Source organism: Crotalus tigris, unplaced genomic scaffold (genome assembly GCF_016545835.1).
Source record: "Crotalus tigris isolate CLP2741 ecotype Arizona unplaced genomic scaffold, ASM1654583v1 scf7180000019692.1526454, whole genome shotgun sequence".
Taxonomy (NCBI): Eukaryota; Metazoa; Chordata; class Lepidosauria; order Squamata; family Viperidae; genus Crotalus; species Crotalus tigris.
In genome coordinates this window covers 1,055,481-1,081,403 of record NW_024097664.1, presented here as the reverse complement: position 1 = coordinate 1,081,403, position 25,923 = coordinate 1,055,481, and the positions used below count along the sequence as shown (strand labels likewise).

Below are 25,923 nucleotides of genomic sequence, written 5' to 3'. Positions count from 1 at the left end.
GGCGGCGATTGGCAGGAGGACTCCTGGGGGCGGTCCCTTCGAGCGAAGGAGAAAGAGCATCCAGGAAAAGGCCGCGCAGAGAAGTCCCGCCTCCACTTCCGGGATGAAACGGAACTGAGGCGCCCTAATTGATTCATCCACGGACGGGCTCGGATCCAGGTGGGGCGCAAGGGATGCTGGGAGTGGCAGTCCGAGAGGCGCTCTGGCGGAGGGAGGGAGGGGGGAGGCCGAGGCCTGGTCTGGCGGGACGGGCGCTGGGAGGGAGGCCTGCCCGGAAAGTCCCACGGAGAGGCGGAGGCTTCGGCCTTCCTCGCCGGACGGGCCTGGGACTCCCCTCCGGGGAAGGGACGAAGCCGTGACCGCCTCTCCTCCCCCCCTTCGCCCCTGCAGGAGGACGGGCGAGCCCGGCGGAGGAAGGAAGGAAGGAGAGGAGAGGAGGCCCCGCGGAGCAGCCCCGGGAGGAGACGGCGGGAAGGCCCGGCAGGGATGAGCCGAAGGGCACTCCGGGAAAGGAGGCCGCCCGGAGGGAGAAGCGGGGAGCAGGAAACGGGCGGAGACCCCGAGACGGGCCTGGAGGGCGGAGGGTCCTTCGGGACAGGCGGAAGACTTTGGAAACACCACATAATCCTGGAGGGAGGAAAGAAATATGAATGTTCAGAATGTGGAAGATCCTTCAAAAGAAATGCAGATCTTAAAAAGCATCTAAGAATCCACACAGGAGAAAAACCACATAAATGCCTGGAGTGTGGAAAATCCTTCAGATCAGATGGAAATCTTGAAAGCCATCTAAGAATCCACACAGGACAGAACCCTTATAAATGTCTGGAGTGTGGAAGGAGCTTCAATCAGAGGAGCAACCTTTATGTACATCAAAGGATCCACACAGGAGAAAAACCGTATAAATGCCTGGAGTGTGGAAAGAGCTTCAGTTGCAGGAGCACCCTTTATAGACATCAAAAGATCCACTCTGGAGAAAAACCGTATAAATGCCTGGAATGTGGAAAAAGCTTTTATCGGAGGAGCAACCTTTATGTACATCAAAGGATCCACTCTGGAGAAAAACCATATAAATGCCTGGAGTGTGGAAAGGGTTTCAAATGGAGGAACAATCTTTATGTACATCAAAGGATCCACACGGGAGAAAAACCGTATCGATGCCTGGAGTGTGGAAAGAGCTTCAGTCGGAAGTTCAGCCTTTATCTTCATCAAAGGATCCATTCAGGAGAGAAACCGTATAAATGCCTCCAGTGTGGAAAGAGCTTTACTGAAAGTGGAAGTCTTCGTAAACATCAAAGAATTCACACAAGAGAAACCCTATGAATGCCTGGAATGTGGAAAGAGCTTCAACAGGGCGGGAACTCTGTGTAATCAAAGGATCCACACAGGAGAAAAACCTTATGTCTGGAGTTTGGAAGGTGTGAACAGTTAACCTTCATTGCCATCTTCTTTGTATGTCAACATGAGTGTGTAATGTATTCTCATCCAAAACACTCAAGAGTAAGTAAACTTACGGACAGCACCATTTTACTCTTCCCTTTATTGCTACTCTCTGTTTAATGATTCTGCTGTTCTGTCATGCCTAATACAAACTCGTATCACAATTTCTTCTGATTGGTGAGATTTCATCTTGAGATCCAGAAGCTGCTATTGGAATGTTCTGAAGAAACTTTCCAATTTCCATTGTGCCCACAGTTCTTTCCATGGGCCTGGAAATCAGAGCGTTCTCTCTTGGGTTAATTCTTCCCTTGAAATAAGCCTCTCGCCCCTTCTGTACCTTTTGTCCCACTCCCTCCTTCCACACAGAGAACAAACTGCATTCTTGGTTATTAATGAGCCAATTCTCCCTTTTCTCTCCTTTTTGCCTCCCACCTGATCCTCAGTGCTACCTTTGCTCTCTGCTTAGCAATTCAAGTTATGCCAGCCGTAACCTTTGCCTCCTGTGAAAACCTCTGTGTTGCAGGAATACAGTCCTGAGGGCCAAGAAACAGGTTTCTTCTACTTGGTTGCACTTTCTTGTAACTTTAATAACGATAACCTTGTAATATAGAAGGTTTCTGCCTTAGCATCCAGGTGCTTGTAACTTTCTAGCTGCAAAACAAGGGACTCTCTCAGGCTGAATAGCAAAGGACTTTTTCAATTGTACATGCTAGAGGTTTCAGCTGGCCGAAATTGTATCTTTTCTCAACAGATTTAAGTGGCTCATGATGCTCAAGATGCCTTTTCCCATGGGAACGTTCTTCTTTTAATACAATGGTTTTAAATGGTTATGTTATTATGGGACGTTTAACTTACTGTCCAAGTTTCTGATGTAACCGGATTTCTTCCATCCAATCAACTATTCTTTTGTACTTTTTCTACTGTATGTGTCCTGGGCTCGTCTTTTCGTTAAGAGAAACCTCCTTGTAAGATTAATAAGTTGCTTTTAAACGATCTTCTAATTTGAACAAGAGTGCCGTGGCAGAATCTAGGTGTCTGACCTGCCCCAACTGGTCCCTTAGGAAGGAAAGACCCTCATCTTCATCGGATTGGAGCAAAAGGTGCCTCTGCTAGAAACCAATTCTGGGCTTTATCATGTGTCATTTCCCCCTCCCTGTTTCCCATCAAGTACAAAGATATTGTCCATTTGTCCATTCCCCCAATACCCCTCCAGATGGTAGGAACTGGCAGGACCTGACACTGGGGCTAATATGGCCTTCATTGTTGGGGATGTGATCGAGCTCCTCCCTGTCATTGATATAATCAATGACAGGGTTTTCCAAAGGTCAGCGCCATCTAAGACCATCCCCAGATATCTGAAACTCTTGTAAATCAGATGCTCTCAATGGTCCCCTCATCTTCAAAGCTTCTTAGCAGAAACAGGAGACTCTCTAAGACCAGCAAAGCTTCGTGAGACACGATCCAGATCCTCAGCATAGAGGAGAAGTAGGGCCCAGAGATTGAGGAGGTGTAAGCAGGAGACAGTCAGATGAGCTGTCGAGGAGTGGAGGTGCTACTTAAAGAGGGTGGAGGTCTAAATACAGCCCTGGGGGACTTTTCTGAACAGTACCAGGTTGGTTAGCACCTTTCGTACAAATGCTGAATGAGAAAGTTGTAAAATTGGAAGTGTCTTGGCGATGTTTCGACGAAGTCCCATTCGTCATCTTCAGGCTGGTGTTTTCAGCTTCATGCTTCGAGGAGCAAATTGCTTGTAGTATATCCCTTCCTCTTCAATAGATGTCTTTTTCTCCTTGCTGCATCGTTGCTTTGTAGTTTGGGATCTTGGTGTTTGCGTCTTCTGACTCTAAGTTGCAGAAGAAAGAGTTGTCAAGTAAAATACGTTCCTCTTCTGTCCCTGTAGATTCCTCTTTTGATATATTTTGGTTTATATCATAGTCAGGTATGGCCTGAACATCCATTTGAACAGATGTGGTAGACTCTCTGGATCTCAATTCTAAAGTACAGTTTTTAATTGCAGCACGTATTTCTGCAGTGGCCTCATAAATCTTTTCCAATATAAGTGCACAGTTCCGCTTGTGACAGAGTTATCTCCATTTTAATACAATGCTTAACAACAGTTCTCTTTTCCTTTTTCTGGAGGCTGTATCTAATGCAAAGAACATCCACCTCCACAGCTTTCACAGCTGCACAGCTTATCTTTTCCTCAAAGGTATTTTGAAGTTCAGAGTTCCATCTTTTTTTTAAAAAAAAAAAACAATAGCCAAAAGCTGCAGTATTACACTTTCGCCACTAGATGTCCTCAGTGGGTTAAAAAGTCTTTTCCAGAGATCAATTCCTTATTTCTATCTTTTGATATATAAATTTTGATATATAAATAAAAAAATAAAATAAAAATAGTACAGTTCTTGAAAAGAGAGAGGAAAGAAAACCTTTTCCAACTTTTTTTCCTTTTTGTATCCAAAAATAAAACATAAAAATAAAATATAGTCTGTTTCTGTATTTATAAAACGCCTTTCTTCCCAAAGAAGATAGAAGCTGCCTTTCCAACCAGGGAAATAGTTCCAAAAGCTTTTACAGGTAGCAAAAAGAAAAGTAGAAAAGAGAGAGCTGCAAGCAGATTCTTACCCGGGTTCACCACGGGGGCACTCACAGCTTAGATGTTGTCTGACTTATGGTCTGAAGCGGCAGAGCAATTGGCCATTATACCGAGGGCAGGGCTTCTCAACCTTTTCACCCATTGTACCACTTTTAAGATATGGCAACATCCGAGGACCACCAGTCGCCTTGCAAGGTGTCGAAAACTTTTTTTTTTACTTTTCCAAAAAAAAAAAGGAAAAAAAGTGATAAAGTAATGGTAGTCCTCAACTTACAACAGTTCGCTTAGTGACTGTTCAAAGTTACATTGGTACTAAAAAAAGTGCCCCCCCCCCCCAAACCATAGCCAAGCAAGACAGCTGCCTGCCCGCCCGGGTGCGCTCTTCCTCCTGTCCAAGGTTTTCATTGTTCTGAGCATTTCTGTTGAGGATTGGCAGTGGGGGTGGGGTGGGGGGGTGTTTGGTTTTTATCCCCCCCCCCCCTCCCCCCCGCTGGCTGATTGCAACAGGTTTTGGTCACTTGGACCCTGTGACTGTCATAAATATGAAATATGCCAAGCATCTGAACGTAAATTACAAGACCCTGGAGATGCTGCAACATTCCAGCTGATCGGCCGCTTCTTACACAAAGGCTGAGATTTCTTGCATCAGAATCTTGGAATGCAGTTTTTGCAACTATTCCTGTATCAAGAGATTTAGTCATTCCTTTATATTGGACTTAACACTGCTCTGCTTCTGTCATGCTAACTCTCCTCTGCTTCTGTGCGCACACAGGGAGGGAAGTGATTTTCTCCAGACTGGGGCCTGGGCGGCGTAGTGCTGGACAATGGGAGGGAGGGAGGGACAAAGAAGAAGGGGAAAAAGGAAGGAAAGAAGGGACAATGGGAGAGAGGGAGGGAAGGAGGGTACCCACCCCAGTCACAATCCCCTTCAGCAGAGATTCATGGATTCCCCACACACAGGCACCCTGCAACCTCAGAGATGAGCTGGCTCAAAAAGTTGCAAAAGGTGATCACATGACCCTGGGACACTGTGACCGTCGTACGTATGAATCAGTTGCCAAGCATCTGAATGTAAATCACATGACCCTGGGGATGCTGCAACAGTCGTAAGTGTGAAAAATGGTCATAATGGGTGAAAAGGTTGAAAAGCTCTGCTCTAGAAAGAGGACAAAGAGCAACAAAGAAGATTAGGGGACTGGAGGCTAAAACATAAGGAAAGGTTGCTGGAATTGGGTATGTCTAGTCTAATGAAGAGAAGGATGAGGGGGAGACACGATAGCAGTCTTCCAATATTTCAGGGGCTGCCCCAAAGAAGAGGGAGTCAAGCTATTCTCCAAAGTACTTGAGGGCAGGACAAGAAGCAACGGATGGAAACTAAGAAAGGAGAGAAGCAACCTAGAACTAAGGAGAAACTTCCTGACAGTTAGAACAATTAACCAGTGGAACAACCTGCCTCCAGAAGCGGTGAATGCTCCAACCCTGGAAGTTTTTAAGAAGAGACTGGACAGCCATTTGTCTGAAATGGTATAGGGTTTCCTGCCTGAGCAGGGGATTGGACTAGATGACCTCCAAGGTCCTTCCAACTTTATTACGTTTGTCAAAGAAGTTTGTTAATAACATTAACTACAGCTAGGGATATCCGGTTTTTTTGAGATTTTCTTACAGTGGAAGGTTTTACAGAGTTGAAACAAAGAGGAGGCGATGGAGAAATTAAGGGAGCACGGAATCATCAATAAAGAAGATCTACAGGAGAAAGGGAAGCTGGATGAAGCAACAGGAGTTACAAGTTCGTTGTAGAGATAGTATATAAATATTTGTAATTTTACAATACGCGTTTGGGTGTAGAAATTAAGGGTAAAGAAGGTCAAGGGAAGTCGAGTGGGCGACCAAAGTCCGTGCAGGGATGGCTCCTCTCCCCCCCTCCCCCCGGAAGCCCAAAGTGGCAGATAGGAGGAAAATCTCCTGAAGAAGAGGGACAATGTATATGTACATGGGTGGGTAAGAGGTTATTTATGTTTTGGGGCAATATGCTTACTTTGTAGTTTTAGTTTTCTAAGATTCATGTTAGAGCACATATGGAGAGCAAAGGGCGTATGTAATTTAAGGAATAGATGGGGAAATCACTGAAGGTAGCGACATGGAATGTACATGGCTTGGGGTTGTAAGGTTTCGTCCCAGCATTACTCAGGAGTTTAAAAGAGCCAAAGAAACTCCTGAGCCGAGGTTTCAGCAAGCAAACTTTTATTTTGATCAAAATAGAGTTGGGTGACCCCATCTCTGTTCGTGGCTGGTAGAGAGAGGAAGACAACAAGCAGGAAAGATGTCTTCCACCTTTTATACCTGTCCAGAACAAAAAGATCAGGTCTTGGTACCAGGCCTAAGATGGCACAAAAAAACAATTCCAAGATGATGACTCATACACAGCAACCCAGGCTTCATCCATAACTCCTTTTTCCCTCCCCTTACCATGCTCTTTTCGTGTAAGCAATCACCTGTACCTAAAGCATGAAACATTTGCTTTTATATAACTAATTTCCCAATATAAAGCACCTACAAAGCTGCTTGCACATAAAGATATATATATGATTACAAAGTATCACTACTAATATCAATATTACGAATATCAACTCCCTTCAGGGGAAAAATATAAACAAGCAAGAACTCAAAAATAGGTTAACAAAAGGAAAATAGATATTGTATTTATACAAGAAACACATCAAAAGAAAGAAGGGGTGAATGACCTTAGGTTATATTGGGCTGATGTATATGAAAAGGCATTTGGTATATCAAAAGCCAAGAGGAGTAGCAATCATGGTAGCTAAAAGATGTGAATGTAAGATAAAAGCCATAAAAAGGGATGATATAGGAAGATTTCTTGTAATTCAAGGCTTGGTTTATGAAGGAGTCAAGCTATTTTCCAAAGCGCCTGAGGGCAGGATAAGAAGCAATGGATGGAAACTAACCAAAGAGAGAAGCAACCTAGAACTAAGGAGAAACTTCCCGACAGAACAATTAACCAGTGGTTCCAGAAGTGGTGAATGCTCCAACACTGGAAGTTTTTAAAAAGTGACTGGACAGCCATTTGTCTGAAATGGTGTAGGGTTTCCTGCCTGAGCAGGGGGTTGGACTAGAGGACCTCCAAGGTCCCTTCTAACTTTATTATTCTCATTATTAATACAAATCAAGGAGAGTTTTATAATAGGGTATATAGAGAAACAGAAGAAATAAAAAAGGCTACGTGATAATGGCAGGTGATTCTACTATGGTTATGGATACAGGAACTGATAAATCTAATCCACCACCAGCGGAAATAAAAGTACAACAATGCAGATTTAAGAACATTTATTAACAGATTAAAAGATCTTTGGAGAGAATGACATTCCAATCAAATATATATATATATATATTTAATAGACAACATTTTACAAGAATAGATTTGTAACATCGGGAAACGCGGGTCAGGAAGGCGATTCGGGCCCGCGTCCGCCACAGGAAGGCGGCTCCCCGCGCCGACCAGACCCCGCGCCCCCCGCCCGACTCGGACGGCCCTGCCCGGCGGGCCTCCCGCCTCCCTCCGGGGCCTCCGAGGGCAGAGCCGGCCTCCCTGCGCGGACCGCCTCGAACAGCAGCGGCTCGGCGTCGGGTCCGAGCGGAGCTCCGGGCAGCCGTTCCGTCTGCCAGGAGGAGCCCCGGGGAGGGAGGGAGGGACGGGCCCGCACGGCCTCCCCGCCCAAGGCTGCCGCGGCCACCTTCCCCCCGCGGGGATCCCGGGCGCTTCAGCCGGAAGCCAGGCCTGGCTCGCCTCCCTCCGGAAGCGGAAGCCTCCGCAGCGGCCTCCCCGCCCATCCGCTCCCGCCTCTCAGAGGGCGGCTCGCATAGCTTCGGCAGACAGGCAGGGCTGGAACACCAATCAGAGAAGGCAGGAGGCTGGCCGAACGGACGGAAGTGCCGCCCCCGCTTCCGGCAGCGGACAGGCAGCGGAAGGAGCGTCCCGGGTCGAAGTGCACGGAGGCAGGTGAGCCGCGGGGGATGCTGGGAGTCGCGGGAGGCGGGACGGGGAGCCCCAGGCTGGTCTGGGTGGGCGACGCTGGGAGGGAGGCCGGGTCCGTGAGAGGCCGAGGCTTCGGCCTTCCTCCCCGGGCGGGCCTGGGACTCCCCTCCGGGGAAGGGACGAAGCCGTGACCCGCCTCTCCTCCCCCCCTTCGCCCCTGCAGGACGGGCGAGCCCGGCCGAGGAAGGAAGGAAGGAAGGAAGGAAGGAGGCGCCGCCCGAGAGGAGAGGAGGCCCCGCGGAGCAGCCCCGGGAGGCGATGGCGGGGAAGGCCCGACAGGGATGAGCCGAGGGGGACTCCGGGAAAGGAGGCCGCCTGGAGCGAGAAGCGGGGAGCAGGAAACGGGCGGAGACCCCGAGACGGGCCTGGAGGGCGGAGGGTACTTCAGAGGAGGCGGAAGACTCAGAAAACGCTACAGAATCCAGGAGGCAGGAGAGAAATATGAATGCCCGGAATGTGGCAAATCCTTCAAAACAAAAGGAAATCTTGAAATCCATCTAAGAATCCACTCAGGAGAAAAGCCGTTTAAGTGCCTGGAGTGTGGAAAGAGCTTCAGTCAGAGAGGAAACCTTTATAAACATCAAAGAATCCACACAGGAGAGAAACCACATAAATGCCAGGAGTGTGGAAGGAGCTTCACTCAGAGGGGACACCTTTATAATCATCAAAGAAGTCACACAGGTGAGAAACCGCATAAATGCCTGGAGTGTGGAAAGAGTTTCAGCCTGAAAAAAACTCTTTATAATCATCAAAGAATTCACACTGGAGAGAAACCCTATGAGTGTCCAGAGTGTGGAAAGAGCTTCACTCAGAGGGGACACCTTTATAATCATCAAAGAATTCACACGGGAGAGAGACCGCATAAATGCCTGAAGTGTGGAAAGAGTTTCAGTCTGAAAAGAACTCTTGATAATCATCAAAGAATTCACACTGGAGAGAAACCCTATGAGTGTCTAGAGTGTGGAAAGAGCTTTACTCTGCGGGAATACCTTTATAGACATCAAAGATCTCACACTGGAGAGAGACCCTATAAGTGCCCGGAGTGCGGAAAGAGTTTCACTCAGAGGGGAAACCTTTATACACATCAAAGAATTCACACTGGAGAGAAACCCTATAAGTGCCCGGAGTGTGGAAAAAGCTTCACTCAGAGGAGACACGTTTATAATCATCAAATAATTCATACTGGAGACAAACGATATAAGTGCCCTGACTGTGGAGAGAGCTTTAGTCAGGGGGGAAGCCTTTATAAACATGAAAGGATCCACACAGGAGAAATACCATATAAATGCCTGGAATGTGGAAAGAGTTTCAGTCTGAGGGGAGACCTTTATACACATCGAAGAATTCACACTGGAGAGAAACTCCATAAATGCCTGGAGTGTGGAAAGAGTTTCAGTCTGAGAAGAACTCTTTATAACCATCAAAGAATTCACACAGGACAGAAACCCTTTAAGTGCCTGGAGTGTGGAAAGAGCTTCACTCTGTGGGGAAACCTTTATAGACATCAAAGAATTCACACTGGAGAGAAACCCTATAAGTGCCTGGAGTGTGGAGACAGCTTCAGTCAGAGGGGAAACCTTTATAATCATCAAATAATTCACACTGGAGAGAAACCCTACAAGTGCCCTGACTGTGGAGAGAGCTTTAGTCAGGGGGAAAGCCTTTATAAACATGAAAAGATCCACACTAGAGAAAAACCATATAAATGCCTGGATTGTGGAAAGAGTTTCAGTCTGAGGGGAATCCTTTATAGACATCAAAGAATTCACACTGGAGAGAAACCATATAAATGCCTGGAGTGTGGAAAAAGCTTCACTCTGCGGGGAAACCTTTATACACATCAAAGAATTCACACTGGAGAAAAACCCTATAAGTGTCCAGAGTGTGGAAAGAGCTTCACTCTGCAGGGAAACCTTTATAGACATCAAAGAATTCACACGAGAGAGAAACCCTATAAGTGCCAGGAGTGGAAAGAGCTTTAGTCAGGGGGAAAGCCTTTATAAACATGAAAATCCACACTAGAGAAAAACCATATAAAACCGGGAATGTGAAAGAGCGTCAGTGGGAGAGGAAACCTTTATGCACATCACGGAAGAAAATCCACATAAATGCCTTGAGTGTGCAAAGGGTTTTACACCTCAGTCGACATCAAACTATGCAGACAAGAAAAAAATCCTATAAATGCCTGGAATGTGGAAACAGCTTCACTGAGAGAAAAGCTTTATAGATATCAAAGATTCCATACAGAAAAGAAACCATTTAGATGCCTGGAGTGTGGAGAATCATTCACAGCAAACAAAAATCTCAGACGTTATCAAAATATTCACTATAACTTATGATGTGTGGGAAACCTTTCAGTCAGAATAGGTCTCAGTAAAAATTATAAACTTTACACAGAGAATAAAGTTTATAAATGCACAGAGTGTGCTAGATTTTTCAGAATAAATGGCAGTCTCAAAAACGAACTAAGAATCCAAGCTGTTTTTTTAAAGAGGCAACTGGACTTTCTTGTTTCTTTGAAGGCTTTTCACTTCTCATCCAAGAAGCAGCTTCAGCTCTGACTGGATGGTGGAGAAGGATATATATTCCTTACAGATAGCTGATCATTTGCATTCTTTTAGAGAGTTGCTGAGGCCACTTGGAGGTTTATCTGTGTTCTCAGGATCACTTGAGTAGTGCAAATGGGTGTGTACCGTAACCCTCTCTGTCCAACATACGGACTTTGCTGTCTTCAAAAGAGCGGCCTTTGTCTTTTAAATGCAGATGGACTGCTGAATCTTGTCCTGATAAGGTATGTTGTGCCATGCATTTATGAAGTGGTTGTTCTCCCCAATGAAAAGACAAAGGGCATTCTTTTAAAGACAGCAAAGTCCACATTTTGGACGGCGCTGGCTTGAAAGGGGTCAAAGAGGCCCTCTGTGTCAAAATTTAACAGCTCTCTCTCTCGACGGGAGGGGTATCATCATCTACCTACAGTCTTCAACACAGTCCTTTCAGCAGTTCCAAGAAGGCTCCACACCCATTTGTACTATAAAAGACTATAAATGACCAGCTGTCTTCAAGGAATATAAATCCTTCCATTGTCCACCTTCCAGTTAAAACTGAAGAAGCTTCTTGGGTGAGAAGTGAAACATCTTCAAAGGAAAAACAAGTCCAGTTGCCTCATGAAAAAGCATCTTTGGGATGACCGATAGCCTATTGACATGCAATAGCAGACCAGTGAGTGAGTTCTGGCCAAAGTCAGAATCGGAATAGAGCTGGATGGGCCCTTGAGGTCACCTAGTCCAACCCATTGCTCAAGCAAGAAATACTATACTATTCCAGACAAATGGCTGTCCAGACTGATGGATTTATGGTCAAATAACATTTTAATTATGATGTACCTACCCTGAAATCCAAAGAGGAATAGAAGAACCACTTAAGTCTGGGGCCTACTGACCTCCCCTCCAAGTGGCCACCATCCCAAGGAAGTCTCCCATGTTGTTGCCTCTGCCTAACGGGGCATGTGACACGGTGGTATTCAGTCATGATTGGCAGCCACACACGGGGTGTTGATGGTCGCTTTCTCTCATGGGTGCCTAGAACAATGGTAGTCAACATGTGTTATTTAGCTGACATATTAAAAATTTTATTAACTAAATATGAGATAGTAGACATTAAGAGAAAAAGAGAGGAAGCATCTGATGTGGAAAAAACAAATTCTGATTACTAAGGTTAAGATATTTGGAAATTAATAGAAAATAAGTATGTTATGCTGTATTACTAACTAGATGGTGTAAGGTGGTGCAAAATAGATAAGATGTGTATCCTGAATATTAGATTGTGTAATGAATTTGGTGATGGGAATATTGGTTACTCCAAATCTGGAAATTACAATTCATAAGTGTTAAATTCAAATATTAACGGGAAACTAAAATTTGGGAAAACTGATTAGGACATTGTCTATAAAGATTGGACGTTAAAATAACTATGTATAAGTTAAAAATTATTGATAACTGTAAAAATGTTACACCCTTGCATTCTCTCTCCCTCCCCCTTTTTTTGTCAAGCTGTAAGTGAATATAGGTGAAAGTGCCAATTGGGCTTGACATGGTGACGCCCTGGAAGAAGGATAGACCTGGAACAACAATAAACATACACATCATTACTGACAACTCCCCCCTTCTGCTCACTCTCCCCACCCCCCTCAAGGTCTATTTCCCCATCCCTCTCGCTCCCTTACCCCCCCCCCCTTGCCAGCCACATCCTCTCCTCCTCCCATTGACCTCCCCTTCTCTATCCCCCTCCCTATCCCCCCCTCCCTCTGATCCCCTCATGGTCCATCTCTCCATTGCTATTTGCTCTTCCTCTTTTTTGCCTCACCTCCCCCCCCCTCCCTGTTCTCTCCCCCGCCCCCTTCTTTCTTCTCTCCTTCCCCCTGCCCATTCCATTCCCTGCGCCCCCTCTGTCCCATTCCCCTTCGGAACACCCTTTGTATCCCTCTTCCCCTCCCTAACCGTCCCCCTGATCAACCTCCCTCTCACCCTGCAGTTGTTAAGTCGGTAACACAATTGTTAAGCGCCCCTGGCTTCCCCCATTGAGTTTGCTCGTCAGAAGGTCACAAAAGCCGATCACGTGACCCTCCCCAGGCACTGCGACCATCATAAATATGAAACAGTTGCCAGGCATTGCAATTTTTTTAAATTTTATTAATAATACAAAATTAAAAACACATTGGAGGGGCAGGTGGTGTGGCTAAGGTGGGGGGGGGCACCTCAACATTGCACATGTTGGAGGGGGTGCCTATGGGGGCCCAGGCAGGGCTAGGGGGGGAATCCACTGTGTCCAGATGTCCACCAGAGGAGCCTCGCTGTCCCTCTCAGGCCATGCAGAGGACCCCCCCCCCCGTGATGCCAGCTGCTGGGGGGGGCACCTGGCTGCACTTACCTCAAGGCTGCTGCTGATTGGCTCGCTCTCCTTGGCAATTTGACAGGAGACCACCAGGAGCGGCCAGGAGGAGGGGGCAAGGGGATGGTGAAAGGGCAGCATGGCTGCTTGTGGTGAAGTGCTAAGGCAGGACTTCCTCCCTTATAATCTGCCTCCCTTCCCCCTTTTCTTCTTTTTCCTTCCCCTTCCCTTCTTTGTCTTTCCTCCTTCCCTTTCTCCTTCCCTGCCCCTTCTTGGATGCTCAAATGCGAAAGGGGAAACATTGCTCTAGGCCTTCTTGCCTCGTGATCAAAGGCCCCTTTGGCTAGTAGTCTGTGGCCACTTAAAAGACAGAGAACAAACCAGGCCCAGTTTATCCCATGCTTGCATTTAGTGGGGACGTGCACAGACAACACTACAGCAAAACTGTCAAAATGGTGGCTGTGACAGTTGATCAGAGCGCCTCCGTTTTTTATGTGCAACAGCTTTAGCATTTAGGAACAGAGGTAAGTTAGTTGCTTTCCTTCCTTCTTCCTCCCTCCCTTTTTCCCTCCCTCCCTCTATTCTTCCTCTCTCCGTTCCTTCCTTCCTTCTCATCTCTTTCCTTCCTCCGCACTCAGGAAGGGGTGATAGGAGGGGGGGGAGATTGCCAGTGCTGTCGGTCTCCATGCTGCCGTTGGCCGTCACTATCCCTCATGGGTGGGCAGGGCTAGTCCTGGTGAAAGGGAAGCCTCATGGCTGCAAGGCTAGGGCAGCGAGGGGGCCATGGGGCTGGTGGTGGGCGGTGGGGCTGATCTGCAACCTGGTTGCGTCCATCAAAGGCAGAATGTGCTCAGCCTTAGATCCACAGGGCAGCTCTGGAACCAGTGAGGCGTCACCCCACCACCCTGGGTGAAATCAGCCTGCAGGGCAACATAGCTAGCAGGGACACCAGACTCCGCTTGCGCGTGCGCCCAGGGGACGGGGCAGGGGTGCATGTTACTGGTTCCAGGGCTGGCCTGTGGATCTAAGGCTGAGCGCGTTCTGGCTTTGAGGGCGGGCACCAGGTTGTAGATGAGTGTCCGGTTGGTTTGGGCTGTTCCTTTGCTTTTCCAGAGCAGGTCCCTGGGCCAGACAGATAACATGGCGGGCTGGATGTGGCCTGCGGGCCTTGTGTTTGAGATCTCTGCTCTAGAGCTTGAGATATCCTGGCCAGCCCAGTACGTTTTGATTCAATTCACACAACACCCACATTCACATTTGCTAAGCGGGGCAGTATTGAGAAAGGCTGGATTTGGGGGGGCTTTGCCTGTTGTTCAAGTCCAGCCTTCATTACTTCCTGGCTGAGTTCAAGCCGGTCTCTCAGTTGCCCCATCTCAGGGGCAATCCTGGTTCCAGCTGAAACCTTTCCTGAAGGAGAGATAAGGAGCCAGAAACTGTCCTCTCCTAAAAATACAGATTGGGACACAAAACAGAGACTAAGAATTCTTCCACCTGGTTCTGCTCCAGTCAACCACCACCATAAATACTGTGCCCAGTTTGAGCCTCTCAAATACTGTACACAGGTTTCAAGGAAGGACAAGGTGAATGGTCGAGTCCACCTGTTGCAGCAAAACGTAGGGGTACCTTTTTATCAAATCTCAATCTACTGGGAAGTCAGTTGAAACTGATGCAATTAAACAGCATTGACAGTTCTTTGCATAATGCATTGGGTGCAAATTTTGATTTATGACTAACATTCCTCTAAATAAAACAAAATGATATGCACAAAATCACAGCCTGAAGCCTTTATAGATTTTAAATCTACATTTGAGAGAAATCTTGATGAACGTGCAGAATACAGTAGAAAAGGATGTTTTTTCTCATTCAGCATTTGTATGAAATGTGCTTCAGAAAAGTCCCCCAGGGCTGTATTTAGACCTCCACCCTCTTTAAGTAGCGCCTCCACTCCTTGACAGTTCATCTGACCCTCTCCTGCTTACACTTGCCTCAATCCCTGGGCCCTACTTCTGCTCCTCTATGGTGAGGATCTGGATCGTATCTCACAAAGCTTTGTTGGTTAGAGAATCTCCTGTTTTTGCTAAGAAGCTTTCAAGACAAGGGGACCATTGAGAACATCCAATTTACAAGAGTTTCAGATATCTGGGGATGGTCTTAGATGGCGCTGACCTTTGGAAAACCCATTTAGATTATATCAAAGAATGACAGGGAGGAGCTCGGTCACATCCCCAACACTGAAGGCCAAATTAGCCCCCGTGTTGCCAGTTCCTACTATCTAGAGGGGCCTTGGGGGGGTGGACAAATGGACAATATGTTTGTACGTGATGGGAAACAGGGAGGGGGAAATGACACACGATGAAGCCCAGAATTGGTTTCTAGCAGAGGCACCTTTTGCTCCAATCGGATGAAGTTGAGGGTCTTTCCTTCCTGAGGGACCCAGTTGGGGCAGGTCAGACACCTAGATTCTGCCACGGCACTCTTGTTCAAATTAGAAGATCATTTAAAGGCAACATTAATCTTACAAGGAGGTTTCCCTTAATGAAAAGATGACCCCAGGACACACACAGTAGAAAAAGTACAAAAGAATAGTTGGAAGAAATCCTGTTACATTCAGAAACATGGACAGTAAGTGAAACATCCCATAATAACATAACCATTTAAAACCACTGTATTAAAAGGAGAACGTTCCCATGGGAAAAGGCATCTTCAGCCACTTAAATCTATTGAGAAAAGATACAATTTCGGCCAGCTGAAACCTCTAGCGTGTACAATTGAAAAAGTCCTTGGTTATTCAGCCTGAGAGAGTCCCTTGTTTTGCAGCTAGAAAGTTACAAGCACCTGGATGCTAAGGCAGAAACCTTCTATATTACAAGAGTTTCGTAAAAATATTAAAGTTACAAGAAAGTGCAACCAAGTGCAAGAAACCTGTTTCTTGGCCCTCAGCAAGGACTGTATTCCTGCAACACAGAGGTCTTCACAGGAGGCAAAGGTTACGGCCCAAATAACTTGCATTGCTCAGCAGAGAGCAAAGGTAGCACTGAGAATCAGGTGGGAGGCAAAAAGGAAAGAAAAGGGAGAATTGGCTCATTAATAACCAAGAATGCAGTTTCTTCTCTGTGTGGAAGGAGGGACTGGGCCAAAAGGTACAGAAGGGGCGAGAGGCTTATTTCAAGGGAAGAATTAACCCAGGAGAGAGCGCTCTGATTTCCAGTCCGATGGAAAAAAAACGTGGGCACGATGGAAATTGGAAAGTTTCTTCAGAACATTCCAATAGCAGCTTCTGAATCTCAAAATGAAATCTCACCAATCAGAAGAAATTGTGATATGAGTTTGTGGAGTTGAATACACTTCTACTCATGAGATTATGTATCCCTTGACAAGTGTGTAAAATTATTCAAATTAAACTATTAGGCATCACAGAACAGCAGAATCATTAAACAGAGAGTAGCAATAAAGGGAAGAGTAAAATGGTGCTGTCCGTAAATTTACTTACTCTTGAGAGTTTCGGATGAAAATACATTACACACTCATGTTGACATACAAAGAAGATGGCAATGAAGGTTAACTGTTCACACCTTCCAAACTCCAGACATAAGGTTTTTCTCCTGTGTGGATCCTTTGATTACACAGAGTTCCCGCCCTGTTGAAGCTCTTTCCACAGTCCAGGCATTCATAGGGTTTCTCTTGTGTGAATTCTTTGATGTTTACGAAGACTTCCACTTTCAGTAAAGCTCTTTCCACACTGGAGGCATTTATACGGTTTCTCTCCTGAATGGATCCTTTGATGTACATCAAGGTTTCTCCTTTGACTGAAGCTCTTTCCACACTCCAGACATTTATGCAGTTTTTTCACCTGAGTGGATCTTTTGATGTCTATATAGCGTGCCTTTCCGACTGAAGCTCTTTCCACACTCCAGACATTTATGCAGTTTTTCCCCTGAGTGGATCCTTTGATGTAGATAAAGGTTGCTTCTCTGACTGAAGCTCTTTCCACACACCAGGCATTTATGTGGTTTTTCTCCTGAGTGGATCCTTTGATGTACATAAAGGCTGCTCCTCTGACTGAAGCTCTTTCCACACTCCAGGCATTTATGCAGTTTTTCTCCTGTGTGGATCCCTTGGTGTGCATAAAGGTTTCCTCTCTGACTGAAGCTCTTTCCACACTCCAGGCATTTATGTGGTTTTTCTCCTGAGTGGATCCTTTGGTGTGCATAAAGGTTTCCCCTATGCCTGAAGCTCTTTCCACACTCCAGGCATTCATATGATTTTTCTCCAGTGTGGATCCTTTGATGTACATAAAGGTTGCTTCTCTGACTGAAGCTCTTTCCACACACCAGGCATTTATGTGGTTTCTCTTCTGTGTGGATCTTTTGATGTTTATCAAGGCTGCCCCTCTGACTGAAGCTCTTTCCACACACCAGGCATTTATGTGGTTTCTCTTCTGTGTGGATCTTTTGATGTCTATAAAGGCTGCCCCTCTGATTGAAGCTCTTTCCGCACTCCAGGCACTTATGCAGTTTTTCTCCTGTGTGGATCCCTTGATGTGCATAAAGGTTTCCCCTCTGCCTGAAGCTCTTTCCACACTCCAGGCATTCATATGATTTTTCTCCAGTGTGGATCCTTTGATGTACATAAAGGTTTCCCCTCTGACTGAAGCTCTTCCCACACTCCAGGCATTTATGTGGTTTTTCACCTGAGTGGATCTTTTGATGTCTGTACAGGGTGTCTTTCTGACTGAAGCTCTTTCCACACTCCAGGCATTTATGCTGTTTCTCTCCTAAGTGGATTCTTTGATGTGCATAAAGGATGAACCTCCGATCAAAGCTTTTTCCACACTCCAGGCATTTATAAGTTTTTTCACCTGTAAAGTGGGAAAGAAATAGAATAACAGAATAAAGAAGAATAAAGTAAAATAATAATAATAATAATGAAAAATCACTAAAAAGCAAAAATCATGTGTCTGCATAATCTCTGAAAGAAAGCTGTTAGCCAAAAGCTGTATTAACAGTACTGTGAATGACCTAATGCATATTTAGAAACATTGTATAAAAGTAAAAACTGCCTTCATTGTATTCCCATGAGAAATGGACCTAACGTGTGAGAAACTATCTGAATGTTACACAAAAGTAGATTCAATATACAATGTAAGATTCCATCTATGCTTCCTTTGTTCCTGAGAGAAAGAAACCTATAAAGCTTTAGTTTAGACCCTCCCTCTTGTTCAGAAATTTGCTGATTGTTAAATCACTTCTGAACCTTTTTGCGCAAAAATAAAGATCTCTCTTTCACCCATGGAATTTCGTAAAAGTCCTTATATTTTTTAAGGCTTTATTTTTCCACAAGACCTGAGTGGATCTTTTGATGTCTATAAAGCGTGCCTTTCCGACTGAAGCTCTTTCCACACTCCGGGCATTTAAATGGTTTTTCTCCTGTGTGGATTCTTAGATGGTTTACAAGATCTCCATTTCTTTTGAAGGATTTTCCACATTCCGGGCACTGATGTTTCTCTCCTCCCTCCTGGATTCTCTGGGGATTCCCGGGTCTTCCGCCTCTTCTGAAGGACCCTCCGCCCTCCAGGACCGTCTCGGGGTCTCCGCCCGTTTCCTGCTCCCCGCTTCTCCCTCCAGGCGGCCTCCTTTCCCGGAGTCCCTCTCGGCTCATCCCTTCCGGGTCTTCCCCGCCGTCTCCTCCCGGGGCTGCTCCGCGGGGCCTCCTCTCCTCTCGGGCGGCGCCTCCTTCCTTCCTTCCTTCCTCCGCCGGGCTCGCGCGTCCTCCTGCAGGGGCGAAGGGGGGGAGGAGAGGCGGGTCACGGCTTCATCCCTTCCCCGGAGGGGAGTCCCAGGCCCGCCCGGGGAGGAAGGCCGAAGCCTCGGCCTCTCCGTGGGACTTTCCGGGCAGGCCTCCCTCCCAGCGCCCGTCCCGCCAGACCAGGCCTCGGCCTCCCCCTCCCTCCGCCAGAGCGCCTCTCGGACTGCGACTCCCAGCATCCCTTGCGCCCTACCTGGATCCGAGCCCGTCCGCGGCTGAGTCAATATGGCGCCTCAGTTCCGTTTCATCCCGGAAGTGGAGGCGGGACTTCTCTGCGCGGCCTTTTCCTGGATGCTCTTCCTCTTTCGCTCGAAGGGACCGCCCCCAGGAGTCCTCCTGCCAATCGCCGCCCTCGCCAGAGCGACCAATCGGCGTCCTCCTTCCGTCCAGCAGCCACATGGCGCCTGCGCAGTAGCGAATGTTCTCTTCGTCGCGTGAGGGGATGGGACGAGGGGCCCTTTGACCTTTGGGGTCCCGTCTCCCTCCCCCTTCGCCCCGCATCCAGGCAGGCGGAGCTGAGGGACTTCCGGGGCTGCGTCTCCGCCCCTCCCTCCCCCCCCGATCCTGGGGTCTCCTCCCCCCTCCCCCTCCCGGGGGCTCCGGCCAGGCTGCCCCCGCGGCCCCCAGGCAGCCCCTCCCGCCCCTCAGGGCCGATCCCTGCCCCCCCCCGCTCCCCTGCGCCCCCCCGGAGCCCCTCCTCGCACGGGGGGAGGGGGCGAGGGGGTCCCAGGCCGGGCTGGATTGGGAGGATTTCTGTTCCCGTCTTTTCCGTTTGGAAAGGTTCCCCCCCCCCGTTCTGCCCAGCCAGAGGGGGAGGGGGGAGGGGGAGGGAGACCGTTCCCAGCCTCTCTCGGGGGGCTTCGGACTGGGGGAGGTTGGGGGAGCCCTGTAACCTCCAAGGCTGCCCCCCCTTTTGAGGCCTTGCCTTGAGAGGAGGGTCCCTCCAACCTCCCCCCCCACGAGGGTGGCAGGGGTGCCTCTTCCATCGCAGGCCGGAGAGATGGAGGCTTCTGCGCAGGATCGGGGCCCTTCCTGGGGAGAGGGAGCTGGGAGTCGGTTCCTGGGCTCCCATGGAGCCCCTCGGCCAGCTTGGGACCCCCAGCCCTGAGTGATGGGACTGGGACTACTTCCACACACAGTAAAATCCATCTTTTACTTTTGCAACATTTTTATGCCTTTTCACACACCTAACTCCACCCTCCTGTCTTTGAGCCTAATGAAGGTTTGATTAGAAAGCAGTTGAGTATTTCCAGGGCAGGAGATTCTTCAGTGGGGTGAGATGCTCAGTTTGCATTCAGCAGTTCCCACATTTATCTCCTGAGTTTGCAAGACTTCAGCAGACCAAATATAACTTTAGGGTGATCCAAAAATACAAAAGGTGTCATTTTCTTTCCTTGAAAAGCCAGACCGTGTCCACGAGGGGGAAGTTTGGGGACTGAGCTGAAATGCTGGCTGGCCGTTGAGCAATTTTTCTACCCAATTGGGCTAGTTTTGGAGATGTGTTGCAGGACAACTTTGACTTGGTAGTTTCCAGTTTGGGGGCTATTATGGGCTATTTTTAGGGAGTCCTTGACTTGCAGCCATTTGTTTAGTGATTGAAGTTACAGCAGCTCTGAAAAAAGTGACATATGATCACTTTGCACAATTCTGAGCGTTGCAGATCCCCATGGTCATGCAATCAAAATTCAGGCAACTAGCGTGGATTCCTGATAGTCGCACAGTGCCCGGCTCACGTGTTCACCCTTATAACCTCCTCAGCTAGCGTCAGACAAGCAAAGTCAGCAGACGAAGGCACATTCACTTAACAATGGTGTGATTCACTTAGGAGCTGCACTAATTGGCTTAAAAACTGGGGGAGGTGACCTGAAAACTATAGCAAAAAAGGTAGTAAAATAGATTGAAAGTCACTTAACAACGGCTAGCAACATAAACCTTTGGCTCAATTCTGGTCATAGGTGTACAGTTTGGGGTCAATATATCAATCTGTCATGAACAATAACTGCAAAATACGGGTAGCAAACAGGGTTGGGTCAGTCAGCCCCCTCCCCTCTAGCTGCATCACCAGCTCCTCCCTCCCCCCCCCCCGATCCAGCATCTCTCGCCCCTTCTCTCCCAAGGACCCCTTGCAAAACTGCAGCTGAGGGGGGGGGGAAATCCCCTGCAACGCCTCTCCCCTTAATACTTGGATTTTACAACCTGTCTTCACCACACAGGCACACATTTTCCTCCTATCTACCCTTTGGAAGGGGCTCCTGTTGCTCCCCGGGCCAGCATGCCCTGAGACAGCCCTCCATCCCTGGGCTGTCTCCTCTCTGTCCCCTTCTCTCCCAAGGCCCCCTTTGCAAAACTGCAGCTGAGGGGGAGAATCCCCTGCAACGCCTCTCCCCTTAATACTTGGATTTTACAACCTGAGACTTCTTGTGCCATATCCATTATTGAATGTTGGTGATCCTGTTTTTATCAGCTGGCGCCTGTCTCATTTCCTCTTCTTCCTGCAGCTGACTGGCAAAACAATGCAGCTGCTTATCTGCCAGCATATTTTCAAGTTAACTCTCCCCCCCTTCACTTACCTGTCCACTTCCATGGGCATTTGTAACCTGCTGAGACTTTGGGAAAAGTGCAAAAAAGAGCAACTAAGATGTTAAAGTATGAAGAACGGTTGCAGGATTTGGGTTTGGCCAGTCTAGAGAAAAGGAGAACTAGGGGTGATATGATAGCCGTATTCCAGTATTTCAGAGGCTGCCACAAAGAGGAGGGGGTCAGTTTATTTTCCCAAGATACAACAATAGTAGCCCTTATTCAAGATGACAATGAGGTTCTTACCCCAAGGAGGTTGACAATTTGGTGAACTGGTGTAAGAAAAACAGCCTAATTTTAATCACTGGAAAAACCAAAGAGATCATTGTCGATTTCAGAAAAGGCAGGCACAGCCACACTTCACCTGTGGAGATGGTCACCAGCATCAAATTCCTGGGTGTGCAGCTAACGAGTAGACTAGCCTGGTCGCTCAACAGTGAGACCCTGGGGAAGCGGGCACAGAAGCGCCTGCATTTTCTGTCCCCTGTCCTGACCACTTTCTACAGGGGGACGATTGAGAACAACCTCTCGTACAGCATCACAGTCTGATTTGGAAGCATCCCTGCTTCAGACAGGAAGGCGGTGCAGGGAGTGGTGAAGATGGCAGAATAGATTATTGGCAGTTCCCTCCCTTCTATCCAGGACACGGCATGTAAGCATTGATTGAGTAGGGTCCGTAAGATTCTCTGGGACGCCACACGTCCTCTCCACAACTGTTTTCCTTGTTACCTTCTGGGAGGAGGGGGCTTCGTGGTGCCCGAAGAATATCCAGATTCAGTCAAGTTTTGTTCCATACAATATGAACCTTCCTCTTTCCGTTATGTATTCATATGTATGTTATTTATATCTGAGTGCAGATTTATACATACTGTATGCTGTATATAGCGTGTTTAAATGTGTGTTATGTATGCGTACACTTTGAGGGAAGGTGTACCATTGTGCCCACAGTGGTGGTTATGCGAATGAACCAATTATCTGCCAGTTAATTTTCAGGTTTGTATCCTGTGTTTCCCTCAATGTAAGAGATGACCAGGCTGGGCCCGAGGGTGGGGTCAAATGCCTCATTAGTTTGGAGTCTCTACACCTCCATAACAGACTTAAGTCCAGCCCATCTCCCCCCTTGAAGTCTGTTGGTTCCAATTCACCTTCACCATTTAGGCAGGGGAAAAAATGAAATACAGATTCGGGGGGACCCGACTTAAAAACGGTATCTGTGAGAGGGAGCGGACAATCACTTCACCATGAGCCAGCAGTGTACAGCAGCAGCAGCCAAAAAAGCTAATACAATCCTGGGTTACATAAACAGGCATAGAATCAAGATCACGGGAAGTATTACTACTGCTTTATAAAACCCTAGTGAGACCACACCTGGAATACTGCAACCAATTTTGGTCATCATACTACAAAAAAGATGTTGAGACAGAACTGCAGAATCACTAAAGAGAGAGCAGCAATAAAGGGAAGAGTAAAATGGTGCTGTCCGTAAGTTTACTTACTCTTGAGTGTTTCAGATGGGAATACATTACACACTCATGTTGACCCACAAAGGATGAGATGGCAAACTCCAGACATTTGTTTTTTCTCCTGTGTGGATCCTTTGATTACACAGAGTTCCCGCCCTGTTGAAGCTCTTTCCACATCCCAGGCATTTATAGGGTTTCTCTTGTGTGAATTCTTTGATGTTTACAGAGACCTCCACTTTCAGTAAAGCTCTTTCCACACTGGAGGCATTTATATGGTTTCTCTCCTGAATGGATTCTTTGATGTTTATAAAGGTTGCTCCTATGTGTGAAGCTCTTTCCACACTCTAGGCATTTATGCCGTTTTTCTCCTGTGTGGATCCTTTGATGTATATAAAGGCTGCTCCTATGTCTGAAGCTCTTTCCACACTCCAGGCATTTATGTGGTTTCTCTTCTGTGTGGATACTTTGATGTACATAAAGGTTGCTCCTCTGCCTGAAACTCTTTCCACACTCCAGGCATTTATGCAGTTTTTCTCCTGTGTGGATCCTTTGGTGTACATAAAGGGTGCTCCTATGTCTGAAGCTCTTTCCACACTCCAGGCATTTATGCAGTTTTTCTCCTGTGTGGATACTTTGATGTACATAAAGGGTGTTCCTCCGATTGAAACTCTTTCCACACTCCAGGCATTTATAAGGTTTCTCTCCTGTGTGGATCCTTTGATGTACATAAAGGCTGCTCCTATGTCTGAAGCTCTTTCCACACTCCAGGCATTTATGTGGTTTTTCTCCTGAGTGGATCCTTTGATGTACATAAAGGCTGCTCCTATATCTGAAACTCTTTCCACACTCCAGGCATTTATGTGGTTTTTCTCCTGTGTGGATCCTTTGATGTACATAAAGGTTGCTCTTCTGCCTGAAACTCTTTCCACACTTCAGGCATTCATATGGTTTTTCTCCTGAGTGGATTCTTTGATGAATATAAAGGCTGAACTTCCGATCAAAGCTTTTTCCACACTCCAGGCATTTATACGGTTTCTCTCCTGTGTGGATCCTTCGATGTGTATAAAGGGTGCTCCTATATCTGAAACTCTTTCCACACTTCAGGCATTTATGCTGTTTCTGTCCTAAATGGATTCTTTGATGTACGTAAAGGCTGCTGCTCTGACTGAAGCTCTTTCCACACTCCAGGCATTTATACGGTTTTTCTCCTGAGTGGATCCTTTGATGGCTTTTAAGATGTTCATTTCTTTTGAAGGATTTTCCACATTCCGGGCATTTAAATGGTTTTTCTCCTGTGTGGATTATTAGATGCTTTTTAAGATCTCCATTTCTTTTGAAGGATTTTCCACATTCCGGGCATTCATATTTCTTTCTTCCCTCCTGGATTCTCTGGGGATTCCCGGGTCTTCCGCCTCTTCTGGAGGACCCTCCGCCCTCCAGGCCCGTCTCGGGGTCTCCGCCCGTTTCCTGCTCCCCGCTTCTCCCTCCAGGCGGCCTCCTTTCCCGGAGTCCCCTTCGGCTCATCCCTACCGGGCCTTCCCGCCGTCTCCTCCCGGGGCTGCTCCGTGGGGCCTCCTCTCCTCTCGGGGGGCGCCTCCTTCCTTCCTTCCTTCCTCCGCCGGGCTCGCCCGTCCTCCTGCAGGGGCGAAGGGGGGGAGGAGAGGCGGGTCACGGCTTCGTCCCTTCCCCGGAGGGGAGTCCCAGCCCCGCCCGGGGAGGAAGGCCGAAGCCTCGGCCTCTCCGTGGGACTTTCCGGGCAGGCCTCCCTCCCAGCGCCCGTCCCGCCAGACCAGGCCTCGGCCTCCCCCTCCCTCCGCCAGAGCGCCTCTCGGACTGCGACTCCCAGCATCCCTTGCGCCCCACCTGGATCCGAGCCCGTCCGCGGCAGAGTCAATATGGCGCCTCAGTTCCGTTTCATCCCGGAAGTGGAGGCGGGACTTCTCTGCGCGGCCTTTTCCTGGATGCTCTTCCTCTTTCGCTCGAAGGGACCGCCCCCAGGAGTCCTCCTGCTAATCGGCGCCCTCGCCAGAGCGACCAATCGGCGTCCTCCTTCCCTCCATGAGCCAGATGGCGCCTGCGCAGTAGCGAATGTTGTCTCCGTCCGGCGAGGGGGTGGGACGAGGGGACCTTTGGGGTTCCTTCTCTCCCCCCCCCCCGCCCCGCATCCAGGCAGGCGGAGCTGAGGGACTTCCGGGGCTGCGTCTCCGCCCCTCCCTCCCCCCCCGATCCTGCGGTCTCTTTCCCCCTCCCCCTCCCGGGGGCTCCGGCCAGGCTCCCCCCGCGGCCCCCAGGCAGCCCCTCCGATCCCTGCCCCCCCCGCCCCCCTGCGCCCCCCCGGAGCCCCTCCTCGCACGGGGGGGAGGGGGCGAGGGGGTCCCAGGCCGGGCTGGATTGGGAGGATTTCTGTTCCCGTCTTTTCCGTTTGGAAAGGTTCCCCCCCCCCGTTCTGCCCAGCCAGAGAGGGAGGGGGAGGGAGACCCTTCCCAGCCTCTCTCGGGGGGCTTCGGACTGGGGGAGGTTGGGGGAGCCCTGTAACCTCCAAGGCTGCCCCCCCTTTGAGGCCTTGCCTTGAGAGGAGGGTCCCTCCAACCTCCCCCCCCTCCGAGGGTGGCAGGGGTGCCTCTTCCATCGCAGGCCGGAGAGATGGAGGCTTCTGCGCAGGATCGGGGCCCTTCCTGGGGAGAGGGAGCTGGGAGTCGGTTCCTGGGGTCCCCTGGAGCCCCTCGGCCAGCTTGGGACCCCCAGCCCTGAGTGATGGGACTGGGACTACTTCCACACACAGTAAAATCCATCTTTTACTTTTGCAACATTTTTATGCTTTTTCATACACCTAACTCCACCCTCCTGTCTTTGAGCCTAATAAAGGTTTCATTAGAAAGCAGTTGAGTATTTCCAGGGCAGGAGATTCTTCAGTGGGGTGAGATGCTCAGTTTGCATTCAGCAGTTCCCCCATTTATCTCCCGAGTTTGCAAGACTTTAGAAGACCAAATATAACTTCAGGGTGAACCAAAAATACAAACGGTGTCATTTTCTTTCGTTGAAAAGCCAGACCGTGTCCACGAGGGGGAAGTTTGGGGACTGAGCTGAAATGCTGGCTGGGAACAGTT

General features: G+C 48.3%; 2 protein-coding genes and 1 pseudogene across 3 annotated transcripts in view; 2 read left to right on the top strand and 1 right to left on the bottom strand.

The window, feature by feature from the left end:
• Positions 1–25,923, top strand: part of LOC120317510 (zinc finger protein 501-like) — a 661,069-nt gene that overhangs the window by 8,692 nt on the left and 626,454 nt on the right. The gene's annotated exons all lie outside the window — the stretch shown is intronic.
• Positions 274–12,238, top strand: LOC120317516 (zinc finger protein 850-like). 2 transcript variants are annotated; one of them, XM_039364184.1, is made up of 2 exons: positions 274–1,303; positions 8,595–12,238. In XM_039364184.1, the coding sequence occupies exons 1-2, from the start codon at positions 487–489 to the stop codon at positions 10,064–10,066; spliced, it is 2,289 nt and encodes a 762-aa protein (XP_039220118.1). In that variant the 5' UTR covers positions 274–486; the 3' UTR covers positions 10,067–12,238. The 2 variants fall into 2 exon arrangements, with proteins under 2 accessions (XP_039220118.1, XP_039220117.1); XM_039364183.1 differs by lacking the exon at positions 274–1,303 and adding an exon at positions 7,380–8,048 and having other exon boundaries at positions 8,248–12,238.
• LOC120317570 lies at positions 16,440–24,649 on the bottom strand (annotated as a pseudogene).

Bases quoted from the DNA above. Each gene is read 5' to 3' on its own strand.
- LOC120317516 (XM_039364184.1), top strand. From the start codon at position 487: ATGAGCCGAAGGGCACTCCGGGAAAGGAGGCCGCCCGGAGGGAGAAGC. The intron at 1,304-8,594 runs CAAGAGAAACCC...TAAGAATCCACT, and splicing joins TAAACATCAAAGAATTCACA to CAGGAGAAAAGCCGTTTAAG.